General features: G+C 36.9%; 1 protein-coding gene across 11 annotated transcripts in view; it reads left to right on the top strand.

Moving 5' to 3' along the window:
- Nucleotides 1–20,422, top strand: part of FAM184A (family with sequence similarity 184 member A) — a 122,405-nt gene that overhangs the window by 47,841 nt on the left and 54,142 nt on the right. For all 11 annotated transcript variants that reach the window (XM_019831144.3, XM_019831142.3, XM_003986510.6 and 8 more), the window contains exons 4-6: nucleotides 904–1,085; nucleotides 4,214–4,411; nucleotides 8,205–8,327. In XM_019831144.3, the coding sequence (XP_019686703.2) occupies nucleotides 904–1,085; nucleotides 4,214–4,411; nucleotides 8,205–8,327 (503 nt within the window). The remainder of the gene's footprint in view (nucleotides 1–903; nucleotides 1,086–4,213; nucleotides 4,412–8,204; nucleotides 8,328–20,422) is intronic.

Genomic DNA, 20,422 nt, shown 5'->3' with positions numbered 1-20,422 from the left:
CCAGGTCTGCTGGTCCAGGGCACTTTGAGAACCACTGGCCTACCTAACACATGCTTTCTGAGACCTTTATCTCACACTCATTTTTCATCTCTCTGTCTCTCTTATTGCCCGTCCCCCTTTTTTGTTGTCATTTATTTATTCTTTGATAACTTGCTGACTTAATCTCTTAATCCACCTTAGTTCTTTATCAGGTTTCTTGTCTAAAACAAATTCAGTTTCAACCAAACCACTGCCTTCCATATTTACTACCTGTGTACAAATTTCTTTCTGTTTAAAATTTTTTTTAATGTTTATTTATTTTTGACAGAGACAGAGCATGAGTGGGGGAGGGGCAGAGAGAGAGGGAGACACAGAATGCAAAGCAGGCTCCAGGCTCCAAGCTGTCAGCACAGAGCCCGACGCGGGGCTCGAACTCACAGACTGTGAGATCATGACCTGAGCCGAAGTTGGATGCTCAACCGACTGAGCCACCCAGGCGCCCCTAAATTTCTTTCTCTTTATGTGAGAATTTGAAAAAAGAGATCAGAAAAGAACAAATTGCTCATTTTGGCACTGTAGTGCCATCCTCTTTGTTTGACTCCCAAGGCTTTTTTTTACATGCATCTCTGAGAGTTGCTTCTACTTCAGCTTGTTTAGTGTGCAATCTTAAAAAAAGGGTCCTGGGTACAGTGATGCAGTGATGTGAAAATAGACCTTTTCCTCGTTTAAATGATTCTACTTGGATAAGAAACATTCCCATGGTAAATATTTCCATTTTATACGGTGAACAAACCAAAGTACTGTTTGTACATGCAGACTATTTATTTCACTCAGGTATTAAGTACAATTGTGTCATTAAATATAAACTTTTACACCACAGTGCAACAAATTTTAAATTGCAGAGTTTTTCTTTTTGGGGTATAGGTCATATTGGAATGCTTCAAGCGACTCAGATGACCCAGGAGGTTACGATTAAAGATCTAGAATCAGAAAAATCAAGGACCAATGAGAGATTGTCTCAGCTTGAAGAAGAAAGAGCTTTTTTGCAAAGCAAGACTCAGAGTCTGGATGAAGAGCAGAAGCAGCAGATTTTGGAACTGGAGAAGGTAAAAAGCAGTAGAGTTTGCCCCCCACCCGCTGTCCCACAACAAAGAAAGGAAAAGAAAAAAAGTTCGGTTTTCTCAGATTTGATTTAAAAAGTGTTTACTTCTACTTCACAGTAACAGTCAATTTTTATGTAATGTTTATGTATTTTGAGAAAGAGAGAGTGGGGGCGGTGCGTGGAGAGAGGGAGAGAGAAAATCCTAAGCAGCTAACATGGGGTTTGAACTCACAAAACTGTGAGATCATGACCTGAGCCAAAATCAAGAGTCAGATGCTTAACCAACTAAGCCACCCAGGAGCTCCAATAACAGTCCATTTCTTGATTCTAGTAAGTTTTTGTCTTTATTTTGAGGAAAAAGATATAAAGCTGGACTATCTATTGTACATGTGTTCAGAATATTTTTTTCAGATTTTTTTAATTTTAGTTTTTATTTTTTAAAATTTACATCTAAATTAGTTAGCATATAGTGCAACAATGATTTCAAGAGTAGATTCCTTAGTGCCCCTTACCCATTTAGCCCATCCCCCCTCCCACATCCCCTCTAGTAACCCTCAGTTTGTTCTCTGTATTTATGAGTCTCTTCTGTTTTGTCCCCCTCCCTGTTTTTATGTTATTTTTGTTTCCCTTCCCTTATGTTCATCTGTTTTGTCTCTTAAAGTCCTCATATGAGTGAAGTCATATGATTTTTGTCTTTCTCTGACTAATTTCACTTTGCATAATACCCTCCAGTTCCATCGACGTCACTGCAGATGGCAAGATTTCATTCTTTTTGATTGCCGAGTAATACTCCATTGTATCTGTATATACCATATTTTCTTTTTCCATTCATCCATCGATGGACATTTGGGCTCTTTCCATACTTTGGCTATTGTTGATAGTGCTGCTATAAACATGGGGGTGCGTGTGTCCCTTCGAAACAGCACACCTGTATCCCTTGGATAAATGCCTAGTAGTGCAATTGCTGGGTTGTAGGGTAGTTCTATTTTTAGTTTTTTGAGGAACCTCCATACTGTTTTCCAGAGTGGCTGCACCAGCTGGCATTCCCATGTATTCAGAATATTATTAACAATTTATAATGTAAAAACTTAAGACATTTCAACGTATTTCAACCAGAAACTGTGAAACTCTTATTTCAGTGGAATGTACATTGTGGTTGATCATATGTTTTTGTACTGATGAAATGTATTTTTGCCTATAAACCTAGGAAATTTCGGTAAAACTTTTGGCAATCATTGAGCTCTAAAAATTCATATACCAACATATTGAATTTCTAGATTAAACAAATAAGACCCATCATTTGTAGAGTAATTGCTGAATATTTATTGCAGTTGTTCAGATATCAAGTGGGAGTTTTGGAATCTTTCTTTCCCTCAACAACCAGGCATATTAAAAATAAGTCTGATCTCCTTGCCCTTTGCTCACCTCCCATTCATGCCTTACCTGAGTGCCATGTGGTTTCTCTTACGACGACTCCACAGAATGTGTGTTTGCCCCAGCCTCCGGGGACATCCTGGTTGCTGGACTTGATGAATCTCATCCAACAGTGTTACTTATTTCTCTCTGATTTACAACATCTCCCTTTTGGTATTTCACATTCTCCCACATTTTTCTCCTGCCTGCCCGGCCTTGCAGTCTTGTTTGTGAGCTTTCCTTCTGTCTGTTCCCTTACCATTTACATTCCCCAGCATTTTCACCTCATTCTATATGCTTTTCATTCTGGTAACATCAGCTGTCACTTGTTAAGTGATCCCTCCCAAATCTGTTGGCCTAGGCCCCATCTTTTCCCTAAATTTGTGCCCTGTGTGTCTAACTCCCACAAGATATGTTGGTTTCTCACAAACGTGTCAAATCAGCATACCTAGAACTTTCTCCCCTCAGAAGTACTTTTTTTTTCCCCACTCCTTTTTTCAACCAATAGCACTACTGTGTGTGTAGCTTGGTAAATCAGTTGTTATTGATTACTGTTTCCTTAACCCTCTTATCTGTTAGGGAGTCCTCTTGGCTTTCTGCTCCCTTAATGTATTTTTATTCCATCATATCCCTTCATACCCTTTCGCGGATTCTAGGTTTAGGTTTAGATCATTGTTGCCTGGATTTCAGTTACAGCTTCCTAAGTGCTCTCCCTGCCTCAGCTCACTAGCCTACTGTCAACATGACTGTTGTTAAAAATATGTCAGTTACATAAATTGCAGTGATTTCTCATTCCTATCAGAATAAAAGTCAGAGTCCTTAGCATAAAAGACCCTTTTTCATCATTTGATTCATGCTCCCTGCTGAGCCCCATTCCTTACCACTGCCAGCCTCATATCTGCTGTTCTATCCACACCGCTCAGCTACATGGTCTTCCTATCTTATCTGAACTTCATTACCCAGCTGGCTACTGCTCATTTTTCAAAATGCTGGAAATGGTTTTGAATGCAGGTTTTTGACACCAGATCTAGGTTTGAAATTTTCTCCTCTTTCATTTCGTGATGGACTTGTGAGAATTAAATGAGAACATGTCATCAGCAGCTCAGATGTTTTCTCTTCTGGAAAGCCTTCCCTGATGTATGTATGTATGTATGTATGTATGTATGCATGTATGTATGTCTCTCTCTCTCTCTCACACACACACACGCACACACACGCACACACATACCCTTTCCCACCCCATCCAGGTTAGTCTCCTTTCCTGTATACTCTTACAATGTGTGATGTACACTCCTTTCATAGAATGTATAAAATTATATTTCCATTGTCTTTTGCCTTTTTCCAGACTGTGACTGCTTAAAAGGCATATAATTGGCACTCAGTGAAATTGTATTGAATATAATCTGAGTGGTAAATTGGTAAGCCATTTTGTGTACAGCTTTAACATACAGGAAGGCTTTCTGTCTTAAGCTCACAGATGTGCTAACTCACACTTGGTTCTGACCTAGCCTGTTTTATTACTTGTGTTAAAATTATTAATTTTGTCAGTGCTACCCTGTCATTTTCTGAGAACACCAATGATGTAATCTCATGTCCAAAGTCTAAATTCCATAGTACTCAGTTCATTCAAATGTATGTATTTATTGAGTATTCAGAATACTAATAGCAGTAATGAAAAAAGCAGGTGTAATTATTGATCTTTATTTGCTTTAATTTTAGAAAGTAAATGAAGCAAAGAAAACTCAGCAAGAATATTATGAGATGGAGCTAAAAAACCTGCAAAATAGATTGGAAGGGGAGGTTGCTCAATTAAATGAGGCTCATTCTAAGACTTTGGAAGAATTAGCTTGGAAGCACCACATGGCAATTGAAGCTGTCCACAGTAATGCAGTTAAGGATAAGAAAAAACTACAAGCGGTGAGTATAAATTCAACGTAGCATTGCATCGTGAACTGGAAGGGTTTCTGTAATGATCCAGTATGACCCATATTGTAGAGTAATGAGTTACTTCATTCTGATGGCTGCTCTCTCATAATCTGTAAATCATGATTCAGAGAGTAATATACTTAAAAATTCTTGTTATCTCCTGTGTGTAAATTGATAGGAGGCATTCCTACTTTGTATGAGCCATGGTAATACTCCCTTGATCTTGAGCTGTTTCTTCATGAGACACTGTCTTAAGTGTGCTCCTCGGGAAGTCTCAACTAGCTGAAGCACTTATTCTCCTGTAGATGTTTCCTTTCGCATAGTAGAAGAAACAAGGTGTCTGACAGATCTGGGATTTACACTGAACTCTTTGTTTACTGGCTGCCTAAATTTGGGCCTCAAAAACCATGCCTGTCCTCATGTGACAGATGAAGAGGAGATCCATCTTATAATGTTCCTGTGAAGGTTAAGTGAAATAAAATGTTAAGAACTCAGACATGTCCTAGCATATAGTGATAAATAAATGTTAGTTTTTAGTATTTCTTACAGTGTGTCAGGCGCTGCAATAGTGTTTTCCATCTGTTTTTTTACTTAATTTCCGCCACACTCATAGGTTTAATTTTTGCACCCGCTTTACTGAAGAGGAGATAGAGGAAAGAGAGGTGAAACACTTGTTCAATCACATGCAGCTAGTAAATATCAGCCAGGTCTTGAACTCAGGTTTCAGATGTCAAACTCTAAGGCGTTTAACCACCACATAAAAGCATGTATTAATGATGATTGTTGTATGTTTTACATAATAGCTTTTTAGAGTTTATTAAGAGCTTTCTTGTATACTCCTCATTACTTAAGGCTTGAAGATTAATGTCATTTTTATTATACAGGTGGTGAAATAGTTTTAATAAACCTAAATGATGTATTCAGTGCCACCAACCTAGTATATAGAAGAAGCAGGATATGAATTGAGAGATTCGCCTCTATGTCTCTTCCTTTTGTGACACAACTAGTTGGAAAAAATATTCAACACTTGAACTTAATTAAAAACTCAAATAAAACTTCCTGTTAAAATGTTATTTCTGTCTAAACCTGCTACTATATGTTTATGTAGCTGGAGACAAATCTTAATGACATGTTATTTCTCAAAATTGTGGTTGTTATTTTCTCTGTGCCAGCTCACTATTCCAGAACGAATTTGTACAGCTTTACGTGGTGCATGTACACGCTTACTGACTCTGTATGTCTGTGTCAGTTGTTCAGGGATTTGTAGTGAAGTATTCAGTGGTAACTGCTGCTTCAGTAAGCTCTTCCATAGCTATTTTTTGTTTTGTTTTTTCATCTCTACATCCCTTATTCACCTTAGCCTTCTCCCTTATTGTGATATTTAACCTGCAGGTGTTCTGCTTTTTGCCTCTCTTTACTCCTCTATATTAAGTTCTAAGTGCTAGAATCTAGGCATCTTTAATCAATATCATTTTTGCCTCATTACTTCTCTCTTAATTATACCCTTGCCCACTGAATTTCAATTTCTGAGCCACCTAAAAATCTGCTTTAAGCTACTTACATTTCTTGCAATCTTTCTTTAAAATGTGGTTGCTATAAAACACATGACATGCATTTCCTGTGTGTGAACATAGTCAAAACTCATGATAGCTTTATCTATCCCCTTCCCTTTTCTCAAAATAACTTATCACTTGCTGTTTCATTCCTCTCTTGCCCAGCTAGCTCATGTCTGAGCCTCAGCTCAGACCAGCCTCCTTTTAGAATAGTCTTTCTCCAATGTCACATGATCTTTTATTATTTTTTTAATGTTTATTTATTTTTGAGAGACAGAGAGAGACAGAGTGTGAGCAGGGGAGGGGCAGAGAGAGAGGAAGACACAGAATCTGAAGCAGGCTCCAGGCTCCATCTGAGCTGTCAGCACAGTCATCTGTGAGCCTGATGCGGGACTTGAACTCACGAGCTGCGAGGTCATGATCTGAGCTGAAGTTGGCTGTTTAATGAGTAAGCCACTCAGGTGCCTCATGTCACATGTTCTTTTAAAGAACATTTACCTAAAGGTGACTTCTTCATTCCTTATTACTTAGTTATCAAAAAGGATTATATATTTTTTCAAAACTTGAGTTTACCCACCCCATTTGAAAGTGAATATATAGAGAATCCATGCAGAAAAGAGTTACTATTGCAGGCCTGAAGCTGCTATCCTTAGAAAGACACATGGTGCAAGGTTGGCCCTTGCTAGTACCTGGGAACTTGAATTTCGGGAGGGTTTCCACCATTCCCTGATAACAACAGCTCATGTGCCTAAGGTGTTTATGCAAACAATATGGTTTCTGCTGAACATCCGCTTTCCTTCATGAAGTCTGGGTGTTTGGCACATGGTAATCAAGTGGTACCTATGTGATTAGCCCCGAATAAAAAACCTAGGCAATGAGTCTCTCATGAACTTTACTAGAAGACAACATTTCACATTATTGTCACAACTTGCTAGAGAGTCCTGTGTGAAGAGGACTCTTGGAAGCTTGTACCTGGCTTCGTACAGGCTTCACCCCCTATGCCTTTTTCCTTTGCTAAATGTGCTTAGTATCCTTTTGCTATAAAGTAAATTATGACTGTGAGGACAACTATATTCTGAGTCCTGTGGGTAATCCCAGCAAATCATCAAACCCAGAGTTTGTTTTGGGAGCTCCACGGAACTGCATTTATTACTCTTCTCACCTTCCACTATAGAAATATTGAACTGCTTGTAACATACCAGGCTCTTTTGTAACTCCATGGTTTTTGCACGGGTTTCTTCTGCTGAACATGTTATATTTCCCCCTTGCTTCACCTCTGTTCCTTACTAGTACACTCCTTCAAACTCTACTTAGGAATTACATTATCTGTGAAGGTTTCCTCACCAAGATAGAATTTACCAGTTCTCCATCCATGCACTCCTGTAGTCCCTATGGATATTTAATTTTAATCACATATTCTTTTTTTTTTTTTAATATTTTTAACGTTTATTTATTATGGAGAGACAGAGAGACACAGAGCATGAGCAGGGGAGGGCAGAGAGAGGGGAAGACACAGAATCTGAAGAAGGCTCCAGGCTCCGAGGTGTCAGCACAGAGCCCGACGTGGGGCTTGAACCCACAAACTGTAAGATCATGACCTGAGCCAAAGTCGGTCACCCAACCGACTGAGCCACCCAGGCGCCCCAATCACATATTCTTTAATTGCTTGTTACCTTGAACTAATTAAGGGCAGGCCCCATGTGTTAAGACCTGTGTATCCCAAGTACACATCCCAAGTAGCATGCCAGATAGTAGGTATTCTTCAGTAAGTATCAGTTTTACTGGCATTGTTTCTTTAGATGCCTTAATTTTGTACTTGGTAGCTCTTGACTATGTTCTCGTGTTCCAGAAATGTTACTGGATTTTGGCTCTTTTTATATAAATATAAAATAATTCTATATTCAAGAGATAGTTAGAATTTTTATTTATCTCCCCACATTATCACTTATAGCATACATTCCTGTTACTGACTCAGCTTGATCTAGACCAAATATTCTTATCATTTTAAAAAAATAATTATTTAACCACATCATAAGTGATTCAGAATGACAGAATCTAATCCCTTAGGATTAGTTAGGTTGACTAATAACTCCAATATTATTAATTAACAATAAGGCTAATTTGAAGAGCAAAATATCAAAATATAAAACAGAATAGTAGTCTTTTTCTTGGAGTCTTTGAGGTATACAGTGTTTGCAATTTTGTTAATGGTTAAAATGTCTCTTCCTAAGGAATTAGAGGAACAGTATAAAAAGGAGAAACTAAACCTGGAAGAGGATAAAAGTCAACTTCAACGAGAGCTGGAAAACTTGAAGGAAGAGCTGGAAGACAAGCTGAATACAGCCAATCAAGAGGCAAGAATTCTTTAGCCTTATCACCTGTGTTATGTCTTATCCATAACATCCTTATTTGATAATGTTGTACCAGAGATGGTAAAATATCTAGAGTAAAAATAATCACTTTGCTTCATGCTGAATTTTTCATAATACATTGGTTATATCTTACCAGGTAAAATTTTACTACCCAAAACATTAGACCCAGGTGCTTTTGTGGGGAAAAGCAAAAAAAAAAAAAAGGATAATGTCACCATATGAAAAATAATTGAAAAGGTTTATATACCCTTTTGTAAAACACAGACTTAGTATTCTCTACACTGTATCTCCATTTTAAAAAGAGAGATTTTATAACATCTGGAGAGTGACATCTAAAATAATTTTTAAATGCTATAAGAAAATAGTATTCTTTAGCTTAGAGAAGGCTAAGAGTATAAAAAGAATGTGAATTCACAAATTCTGTTGTGAATAAAATAAATGTAAAGACAATTTAAAAATTCTAATATTGTTTGTTCTTTTCCTTTCTCTCTGTAGCCCAGGTTCACCTATACCCTAGAATAGCCACACCTGTTGTCTTTTTTTTTCCTTCCATTCCAGTTCATCCTTCATGTGTGTGGACAGTCTTGTCTTGCAGAGTGCTCTTCCTAAGACAAGTTCTTGTCTTGACATTTCTCATCTTGTCAGCTGTTCCTGCCTCAATAGCGTCATCTCTCCCAAGATTGTCTAAGTCCTGCTTTCTCATCACTCAGCTGCTGCTCACAGAAACCATGCCAACACAGGATTGCCCCTGGGCATGCTAATCATTTGCACCCAGTCTTCTTTACTTATCTTTAAACATTTATTCAGAGAAGGCACCAATCACTGTGTTTGGGAATGATAGAATTAAGACTGTTGCAGGTTTCCCCTGCTTGTCTGTAGGTAGAGTGTCCTCAGAAACCTTTTGTAAGCTGAAATGGTGTAAGGTGAATAAGCAGTTATGTTTAATTTATACGGAAAATGGTTTGAGCATTCCAAGACCCCAAAATTAACCTCTCTTAGGCTTTTCTGATACCTTAGGACCCATCTTGCTAACAGATACACACAAAAAATATCCAGCAACTACACAGATGCTCACAGACACAGTTCAAAGCTATGGTAGTGTGATACTGAAATGCTGAGTGTGGTTCCGAAGGAAGGAACTAGGTGGGGCCCTCTCACTTCCTGGGGTGCATGCTGTTTCTGTGAGGGTTCACTGCAAAACAGATGCTGAATGCTATTTTATTTTTTGCCTTTTTTTTTGTAAAAGTGAAAATCTCTCCAGATTATTTCTGTTAGCAAAAATAGGTACTACTGTAGGTATTTTGTGAAAGTGAAGTAGCATAAAATGAACTTTCAAAAAGCAGGTGTTTTAGCTATATTAGATTAGGTCAGCCTCTCTTCTCTTGTCCAAGATAATTCACTGCTGCTCCATATTTGCATATTTCTCTTGGCAGGATATGATCCTTGCAGTTATGGTGTCCTGCTCTCATTAGAAGGCAGTTTAGTGACCATCTGTGTTTCTCATTAAGCTCCCCCAGGGTCTCCTCTCAGTTGCAAATGGTTTAAGCATTCCTGCAATCTACACACTGTAATCTCACGGAGAAGAGCTATAATAAACATGTAATTGATTTTCCTTTTAGATATTTTCTCAATTATGCTTTAGTACCCTGGTAATGTTTTGGTGCCATATTGGAATATGCCCCAAGAGGAAAGAATTGAAAATGGTGGAGCAGCATGGAGACCCTCAGCTCATCTCATCCCTGAAACACAGGTAGATCAGCACCAAACCATTTTGCACACCTAGGAAATTGATATGAGGATTAACACAATGATATGCATAACTTGAGCCACAGAACTCAGCAGGAATTCACCCCAAAAGAAAAAACAGGAAGAAATGACAGGCAGGGGCTTAATCAACACAGATCTAAGCAAGATGTCTGAACTAGAATTTAGAATCACTATAGTAAGAATACTAGCTGCGGTCGAAAAAAGCATAGAATCCCCTTCTCTGGAGATGAAAGAAGTAAAATCTAGTCAGGATGAAATTAAAAATGCCATAATTGAGATGCAATCTTGAATGGATACCATGGCAACAAGGATGGATGAAACAAAGCAACAAATCAGCGATATAGAAGACACAATTACGGAGAATAACGAAGCAGAAAAAAGAGGAAAACAAAGGTGAAAAAACATGATAAAAGACTTAGAGAACTCAGTGTCTTATTAAAAAGGAATAACACCGAAATCACAGGAGGCCAAGAAGATGAACAGAGAAAAAGAGGGCAGATGGTTTATGTGAGCAAATGGTAGTGGAAAACTTTCCTACTCTGAGGGAGGACACAGACATCAAAATCCAAGAAGCACAGAGAACTCCCATTAGATTCAACAAAAAACAAACATCACCAAGGCATATCATAGTCAAATTCACAAAATACACAGACAAGGAGGGGGCACCTGGGTGGCTCATTGGTTAAGCGTCTGACTTTGGCTCAGGTCATGATCTCACAGTTTGTGAGTTCAAGCCCCGTGTAGGGCTCTGTGGCTCTGCGGCTCGGAGCCTAGAGCCTGCTTCAAATTCTGTCTCTGTCTCTCTCTGCCCCTTCCCTTCTTGCACACACGCTGTCTCTCAAAAATAAATAAATAATAAATAAAATACACAGACAAGGAAAAAAATTATGAAAGTAGCAAGGGGAAAGAAGTCCTTAACCTATAAGGGAAGGCAGATCGGGTTTACAGTAGACCTATCCACAGAAAGTTGGCAGGCCAGAAAGGAGTGTCAGGATATATTCAACGTGCTGAACTGGGAAAATATGCAGCCAAGAATTCTTTACCCAGCAAGGCTGTCATTTGAAATAGAAGGAGAAATAGTTTCTCAGACAAACAAAAACTAAAGGAGTTCATGACTACTAAACTAGCCCTGCAGGAAATTTTAAGGGGGACTCTTTGGAGAAAAGATGTAACAAAACCATGAAGACCAAAAGCAACAAAGACTAGAAAGGACCAGAGAACATTACCAGAAACATCAAGTCTACAGGCACCACAATGGCACTAAATTCATATCTTTCACTACTCACTCTAAATGTCTATGGACTGATTGCTCCAATCAAAAGACATAGGGTATCAGAATGAATAAGAAAACAAAACCAATCTATATCTGCTTACAAGAGACTCATTTTAGACCAAAAACACCTGCAGATTAAAAGTAAGGGGATGGAGAACCATCCATCATGCCAGTGGTCATCAAAAGAAAGCTTGAATAGCCATGCTCATATTAAACTATATTTTAAAATAAAAACTAACAATAAATGAAGAAGGGCATTATATCATAATTAAGGGGTCTATCCACCAAGAATATCTAACAATTGTAAATATTTATGTCCCAATGTGGAAGAACCCAAATATATAAATCACATTTATATATTTACATTATATATAAACTTACATATGTTTTATTATAATTGTGTGATTAACACAAACATAAAGAAACTCATTGATAATAGTACCATAATAGAGGACCTTAACACCCCACTTACAATAATGGACAGATCATCTAAGTAGAAAATCAACAGGAGGGGCGCCTGGGTGGCACAGTCGGTTGAGCGTCCGACTTCAGCCAGGTCACGATCTCGCGGTCTGTGAGTTCGAGCCTCGCGTCAGGCTCTGGGCTGATGGCTCGGAGCCTGGAGCCTGTTTCCGATTCTGTGTCTCCCTCTCTCTCTGCCCCTCCCCCGTTCATGCTCTGTCTCTCTCTGTCCCAAAAATAAATAAACGTTGAAAAAATTTTTTTAAAAAGAAAATCAACAGGAAACAAAGGCTTTGAATGACACACTGGACTGGATTGACTTAACAGATATATTCAAACCATTTCATCCTAAAGCAGCATATACACATTCTTCTTGAGTGCACATGGAACATTCTCCAAAATAGATCACATACTGGGACACAAATCAAGCCTCAACAAGTATAAAAAGATCAAGATCATGCCTTGCATATTTTCAGACAACACTATGAAACTTGAAATCAATGACAAGGAAAAATTTTGAAAGGTCTTGAATACTTAAAGAACATCCTACTAAAGAATGAATGGGTTAACCAAGAAATTAAAGAGGAAATTGAAAAGTACAGGGAAGCCAATGAAAATGGAAACACACCAGCCCAAAACCTCTGGGATGCAGCAAAGGCTGTCATAAGAGGGAAATATATAACAATCCAGGCCTTCCTAAAGAAGGAAGAAAGGTCTCAAATACACAACCTAAACTTTCACCTAAAGAGCTGGAAAAAGAATAGCAAATAAAGCCCAAAACCAGCAGAAGAAGGGAAATAATAAAGAGTAGAGCAGAAACCAATGATACCGAAATCAAGAAAACAGTAAAACAGATCAATGAAACCAGGAGCTAATTCTCTGAAGGAGTAACAAAATTGATAAAGCTCAGCCAAATTATCAACAAGGAAATGACCCAAATAAATAAAGTAAATGAAAGAGGAAATATCACAACCAACACTGCAGAAATACAAACAATAATAAGAGAATATTATGAGCAATTATATGTCAACAAATTGGGCAATCTGGAAGAAATGCACAATTTCCTAGAAACATATAAACTATCAAAACAAACAGGAAGAAATAGAAAACTTGAACAGACCCATAACCAGTAAAGAAAATGAATCAGTACTCAGAAGTCTCCCAACAAACAAGAGTCCAGGGCCAGATGACTTTCCAGGAGAATTCTACCAGCAGTTTACCACCTGACATGTCTCCAGAGGCAAGGGAAACAAAAGCAAAAATGAACAATAGGAATCTCATTAAGATAAAAAGCTTCTGCACAGTGAAGAAAACAATCAGGAAAACTAAAAGGCAACCAATGTAATGGGAGAAGATATTTGCAAATGACATATCAGATACAGGGTTAGTATCCAAAATCTATAAAAAAAAAAAACTTACCAAACTCAACACCCAAAAGACAAATAATCCAGTGAAGAAATGGGCAAAATACATGAATAGACACTTTTCCGAAGAAGACATCCAGATGGCTAACAGACACATGAAAAAATGCTCCATATCACTCATCATGAGGGAAATACCAGTCAAAACCACAATGAGCTCACACCTGTCAGAATGGTTAAAATGAACAACTCAGGCAACAACAGATGTTGGCAAGGATTCAGAGAAAGAGGGATCTTTTGCACTGCTGGTGGGAATGCAAACTGGTATAGCCATTCTGGAAAAAAGTATGGAGATTCTTCAAAAAATTAAAAATAGAACTCCCCTACAATCCAGCAATTGCACTACTAGGTATTTATCCAAGGGATACAGGTATACTGTTTCGAAAGGCACATGCACCCTAATGTTTATAGCAGCATTATTGACAATAGCCAAAGTATGGAAAGAGCCCAAATGTCCATTGACTGATGAATGGGTAAAGAAGATATGGTATATATATTCAATGGAATATTCTCCAATGATCAAAAAGAATGAAATCTTACCATTTGCAACAATGTGGCTTGAACTAGAGTGTATTATGCTAAGCAAAATAAGTCAGTCAAAGGCAAATATATGATTTCATTCATATGTGGAATTTAAGATACAAAACAGATGAATATAAGGGAAGGGAAGCAAAAATAAAAACAGAGGGAGACAAATCCCAGGAGACTCTTAAATATAGGAATAAACTGAGGGTTGCTGGAAGGGTGTTGGATAAGAGGGAAGGGCTAAATGGGCAAGGGGCATTAAGGAGGGCATTTTTTGGGATGAGCACTGGGTGTTACATGTAAGTGATGAATCACTAAATTCTGTTCCTGAAATCATTATTCTGCTATATGTTAACTATCTTGTATTTAAGTTAATAAAATAAAAAAAGAACCACTCACCAAGAATTTGCCTGGCTCATCCCTCTGTATGTACCTACCCTTTCCTTCAGCCTGGACATCTTTTTTTTTTTTTTTTGTCCTACTTTGCTGGATAAGATGCCTAGAGATAATAAGTTTTCTTGTTTTGTTTCCTGCTCTTAAAGTGAAGGATGTCAACATTTTATAGTTAATTATCATGCTTCTCTAAAATTTTATTTTGTAAATGTTCTTTATCAGGTTTAGGAATTCTCTTATAATTCTAGTTTCCTAACTTAAATCACAAATTGATGTTGATTTTTCTGCATCTGTCGAGATCATACTTTTTTTCTTTAATTTGTTAATGTGATACCTTATATTAATTTTCAAATAAATCAACTTTGGATTTCTAAAGTAAGCCCAAGGTAGTCATAATAGATTATATATATCTTTTTGTGTATAATAACTAGATTCAGTTTATTAATATTCATTTTGGGAGTTTTTTAAGCCTAGGTTTAACTAATATTGCTTTGCGCTTTTCCCTTTTAATACCGTCCTTTCTAGTTTTGAAATCAAGGTCCTATTAGCCTCTTAAAATGAAAGACTTATATCCTTTTCTGTTCTATGGGAGATTTGTGTGAGATTGACATGCTTTTTAAATTTTTTTTTCAATGTTTTTATTTATTTTTGGGACAGAGAGAGACAGAGCATGAACGGGGGAGGGGCAGAGAGAGAGGGAGACACAGAATCGGAAACAGGCTCCAGGCTCCGAGCCATCAGCCCAGAGCCTGACACGGGGCTCGAACTCACGGACCGCGAGATCGTGACCTGGCTGAAGTCGGATGCTTAACCGACTGCGCCACCCAGGCGCCCCGACATGCTTTTTAAACTTTAACTGCATCATGGTTAAATATTGTTTGTATGAAAGCAATTTTTAAATTTTTAAATTCATCAAAGAAATTTAATATTCTGGGTGTGTCCAATTTTTCAATGTAGTCTTGTATCCCAGTTCATTAAACAAGATTTTAAGTTATTTTCTTCAATATTCTGTGTTCCAAATATTATATTCTTTTTGAATTTTATATTTTTCATATATCACTTACTAAAAACTGATACTTTGATGGGGGATTTGTTTATTTCTTATGTTCTTTCAATTTTTGCTTTAAATATTTAAAAGTTTTGTTATGTGCATACAAATATAAAATTTTTTTAGCTACTTAATGAATCATGATTTGTGGTTTAGTCTGTGTTGTTTGATAGTGTGTCACCAGCTTTATTTTGGTTTGTTATGATTGGTATATCTTTTTCCATCTACTGACCCTTTGTTTTTCTGCATCCTCATGGTTACACAAATCATGGAATCATGATTTGTGGTTTGGTCTGTGTTGTTTGATATTGTGTCACCAGCTTTATTTTGGTTTGTTATGATTGGTATATCTTTTTCCATCTACTGATGGTTACATGTGCCTCTTGCCAACCACATATAGCTGCATTTTATCTAGTCTTAAGTTTGTTTTATTTTATTGTATTTTATTTTACTTTATTTTACTTTATTTTAAAGTTTATTTATTTTGAGTGAGAGTGCACATGAGGGAGGGAAAGAAAGAGAGAGAGAGAAATTTCCGTGCAGGCTCCACTCAGCACAAAGCCCAACACAGGGATTGATCCCACAACAGCAGGATCATGACCTGAGCCTAAATCAAGAGTCAGATGCCCAACTGACTGAGCCACCCAGGCACACCTGAAGTTTGTACCTTTTAAATAGAGATTTTATTCAATTTACATTTATTAGATGGAAAATAGATATATCTATGGAAAGATAGGGGGAAAGAATTAAGGGGTACTTCATAAAGACTGAGAGTGATTGTTTTAGAAAAAAAATTAATGAATGTATTATCTTCATAAGATGGATCTTGATACTCTTAGAATTGATAAAACCTAAAAACATAAGTAGGTCAGCTAGGGATTTCAGTGATAAATTCATGAATGCCCAAATCATATGAAGATATATTAAGGGAAGCTAGTGAGTCTAAAATCTCAGGGGGAGGATAATCCTGTTATCCTATCAAATGTTATTTGGGGTCACCTTTGAGGACAAAATACTAGACTGGTCAATAAAATCTGTTACAGTCTTTTTAAATGTTCTGATGTAAGTTGTAGATTTTCTTCTAGACATAAGATTTTTAAGCATATACATAGTTGAGTAGTTTGTTACAATAAACATCATTTGGCTTTATTATAAAATGTTGTATCACAGATGATACACTACCTGACACATAAGAGATCAGTATTTGCAAATGAAATATTTGTTGAATGAATAAAACTCATTGAAAACTAAGTCAACTTAGTTTAATAATAATAAATAAGATTATTAGTTTTCTATTGCTGTGTAACAGATTACCAAAAACTTAGTGGCATCACACAGCTCATGTTTATTACCTCATGGTGTTGTGGGTCAGGAGTCCAAGTATGGGTTATCTGGGTCCTCTGTTCAGGATCTCGCAAGGCTGAAATCAAGGTGATAGCCATACTGCAGTCCCATTTGAGGCACAGGATCCTTTTTTAAGCTTACTGGTTGTTGTCAGAATTCATTTCTTTGTGGCTCTATGACTGAGGTCCCTGTTTCTTGATAGCTGTTGACCAGAAATCGCTCTCTACTTCTAAAAGCCCCCCTCAAGCCCTTGCAACATGACTGCCTCCTCTTATAACATAGCAGTTTACTTGTTCAAGGCCATCAGGAAAACTTTAGTGGCTTTGAATTTCTCTGGTTTCTAAGGGCTCACCCAATTATGTCAGACCCACCTAGAGTAGTATCTTTTTAGATAACCTCAAAGTCAACTACAGTTAAGGATCTTAATTATATCTACAAGATCCCTTTTGCTAAATAACATAATACAATTATGGGAGCAAATCCCATCATATATGCCTAAGTCCCAGGGAAAGTGAGGGTCAGAGAGGGGTCATACTAGAATTCAGCCTACTGAAACACACAAATAACTAATTTCTCTGGCTCCTGTAGTGGCTACACTAGCATTTAGGTAATAGAAGATAAACAGGTTATTTATTGTGATGATTTAGAGAACAGGATTGAGTTTCTAAAGTCTGTTCTGGAATATCCATAATATATTCCTTTCAAAGGCACTGATTGGTAAGTGCTAAAGTTTTGAACATTGCTCTTTATGAACTTAAGCAATTTTACAAAAAAAAAAAAAGTAAGAACATGAGGAACGTTTTCAGGATTCCAGATTTTCTAATGGTATTTAATATGTGTATGTGCATTTTAATATGGTTGCAATCTATATTCACAGTACTTTGTGTACTTGATTTATAAAACTTTTTTACATATAAATATTTGCATTTAATTTTGTCTCCATGTTAGTCATTTAAAATATTCATATAGTGTTCCATTATATATCTTTACCATAGTTGCTTAAACATTTTCTTTGTTGAGCATTTAATGTTTTAAATACTTTATTATAAAGATAATTTTAAGGAGTTGCTCCCTCTTAACTTGAGGAGAAAGGATGATCGTGCAAAGGCCATGGCCAGTATGACAGGATTGCGGTTTCCTAAGGCCAGTTCTTTGTCCTCATCAGTGACCAACCAAGGTGTATTTCAGCCATGAGCCCTGAAAGCCTGAGGAGCCTGGGGTATTAGAGAAGACTTCTCTGAATGCCGTTTATCAGTGTCTTATTTTTACTGGTAATTGGATAAATTATCAGTTCTATTAATACTTTTCATTTTTAAAAATTATTTCCTTTTTATGTAACTCTTGCCCTCAATGAAATTACTGGGTCAGAGTAGGAATAATGTTATACGTCAAGTTATTTATTACTAAATTGCTCTCCAGAAAAGTTGGAACTACAGTCCGGTGACATCAGTAATATTGCATATCTTTTATGATTTGGGAAACATTTATTGACTACATGATATCTTCTAGATGGTAGGGATACTTTGACAAAATGTCAAGGAACTCAGTTTCAAGTGACTGTTAACGAATTGGTGATAAATACAATGTATTTTTAAAGTTCAGAGGAGGGAGTGATTCTCTACCATAAGTGTTCATAAAAACTCTGGAGAATGTAATATTGGAGAATTTTTAAATGTGGTACGGGAGGTCTTTGAAAGGTGGGTGTAAATTTTCCAGCTGTAAGAATGATGAAAGACAGTATGGGTATGAAGATTAGTATAAGTAGGGTCATATTGGTATACAAGCTATAATGCCTTGGTGAACCATAAAAAGTTATTATTTATTTCTAATGTTTAATTGTGCAGCATTTTAAGGTTTTTGTCTATTTAAACATATCAATTCTATCTAATTATATTCTTAGTTTCTTGAATAGATCTTGTCTATTCTTTATGGTAATAACTACAATACTAAGTTTTTTCTTTTTTCTTTTTCTTTTCTGCAATTTATTTATTTACTTATTTATTTTTGAGACAGAGCATGTGAGCAGAGGACGGGCAGAGAGAGAGGGTGAGAGAGAACCCCAAGCAGGCCCTGCACCATCAGCACAGAGCCCATTGTGGGGCTCCATCTCACGAACTGTGAGATCATGACCTGAGCTGAGACCAAGAGTCAGACGCTGAACTGACTGAGCCACCCAAGCATCCCTATCAGTTTTTTCATGTCTTCCATTTGTGCGTGTAACTCTTACTCATTTGAAAATTATCTGGATTGTGAAACAAAATTTTTTTGGCAAGCCAGATCAACACAAAAAGTAAAGATACAAATAAGCTAGATTGATTAGAGAAAGGGGGCATAAATTCAGTGACAGAGAAAATGTTAAAACATGGAATGAATATCATATTCTATTCTTTAGGAAAAAAGATGACTTTGTATAAAATTTTAAATTTCTGAAATGACTCAAAGTAGTTGATTAACTTGACCGAACTAATTATAACCACGAAATAAAAACTCCTAACATGTATCTAGAGAGGCACCAGGCCCAGAGGATTTAAATGGATGAATTTCATTAAAAATTTTAAGAAACAGAGGGGCTCCTGGGTGGCTGGCTCATTTGGTTAAGGATCCAAGTCTTTTTTTTTTTCTTTTAAATTTTTTTGTTTACATTTATTCATTTTTGAGAGACAGAGAGAGTGCAAGTGGGGGAGGGGCATAGAGAGAGGAAAACACAGAATCTGAAGCAGTCTCCAGGCTCTAAACTGTCAGCACAGAGCCTGATGCAGGGCTCAAATCCATGAACCACGAGATCATTACCTGAGCCAAAGTCAGAAGCTTAACTTACTGAACCACCCAGGCACCCCAAGGGTCTGAGTCTTGATTTTGGCTCAGGTCGTGATCTCATGGTTCATGGGATCAAGCCCCTAATTGGGCTCACGCTGCAGCGTGGAGCCTGCTTGGCACTGTCTTTTTTCCTCCCTTTCTGACCCTCCCCCATCTCAAATAAACAAACTTAAAATTTCAAATAAATCTTAACTGTGAAAATATTTCAGAGTACAGAAAAAAAATAGAAGCTTCCCAGCTCATTTTATGAAGTTGGTATCCATCACCAGAATTGTCCAGTATATAAACATCTGCGTGGAAAGGGGACAGGAAAAGGGGTGCTGAATTGAGACGAGGTTGAAGGAAAATGTTTATGATTTTCTTTATGGTGTCTGTATTTACAATGAGAAATATTCAGGTGTTATTTTTAAATTAGCCGTTTTCATTTCTGTCGAGTTTTGATCAGCTTGGCCATTTTATAAAAAATGAGATTTTTACTTCATAGTGGTTTCCTAGATAATTTAAAGTATTTCATTTATTGATTTTAGTTCTCATAACTCGAGGATATAGATCTTCCTAATCAACAAATAGTCTTATTAACTCCTAATTTCAAGAGTATATATAAATCAACTCTTAACAATTTCAGATATTGTATGGAAACAAAGAAATCACAATTTATTCTAATACACATTTACCAGCTTATCATTATTGACCTAAATCAGTCACTTTATAAATGGTAGGAGAACTGGGTTCAAATGAAGTGTAAGTGATTGAATTTTGAAGAGCAGTTTTAAAAGTACTTTTTTATCTAAAAAACATACTTTTTTCCCCCCCCCTCTGTCTTTGATGTAATCATCTTGGTTCAGTTCCTTTGATAGAACTGGGAATTCTCTTTGTTAAAACAGGGCTTTGAATTATCCACCTATTTCCATGGTTGTCACAAAAAAGGGAAATCATAAATATGGAGGTCTTCACAAAAAAAAACAACAGATGAAGTCTATCATGATTATTTAAGTGCTTCTTCCAAATTCATCAAAAAAGACCCATT

The sequence above is a fragment of the Felis catus genome, chromosome B2 (genome assembly GCF_018350175.1).
Source record: "Felis catus isolate Fca126 chromosome B2, F.catus_Fca126_mat1.0, whole genome shotgun sequence".
In the NCBI taxonomy this organism is placed as follows: Eukaryota; Metazoa; Chordata; class Mammalia; order Carnivora; family Felidae; genus Felis; species Felis catus.
The sequence above is the reverse complement of the archived record's forward strand: the minus strand, read 5'-3'. Positions and strand labels throughout refer to the sequence as shown.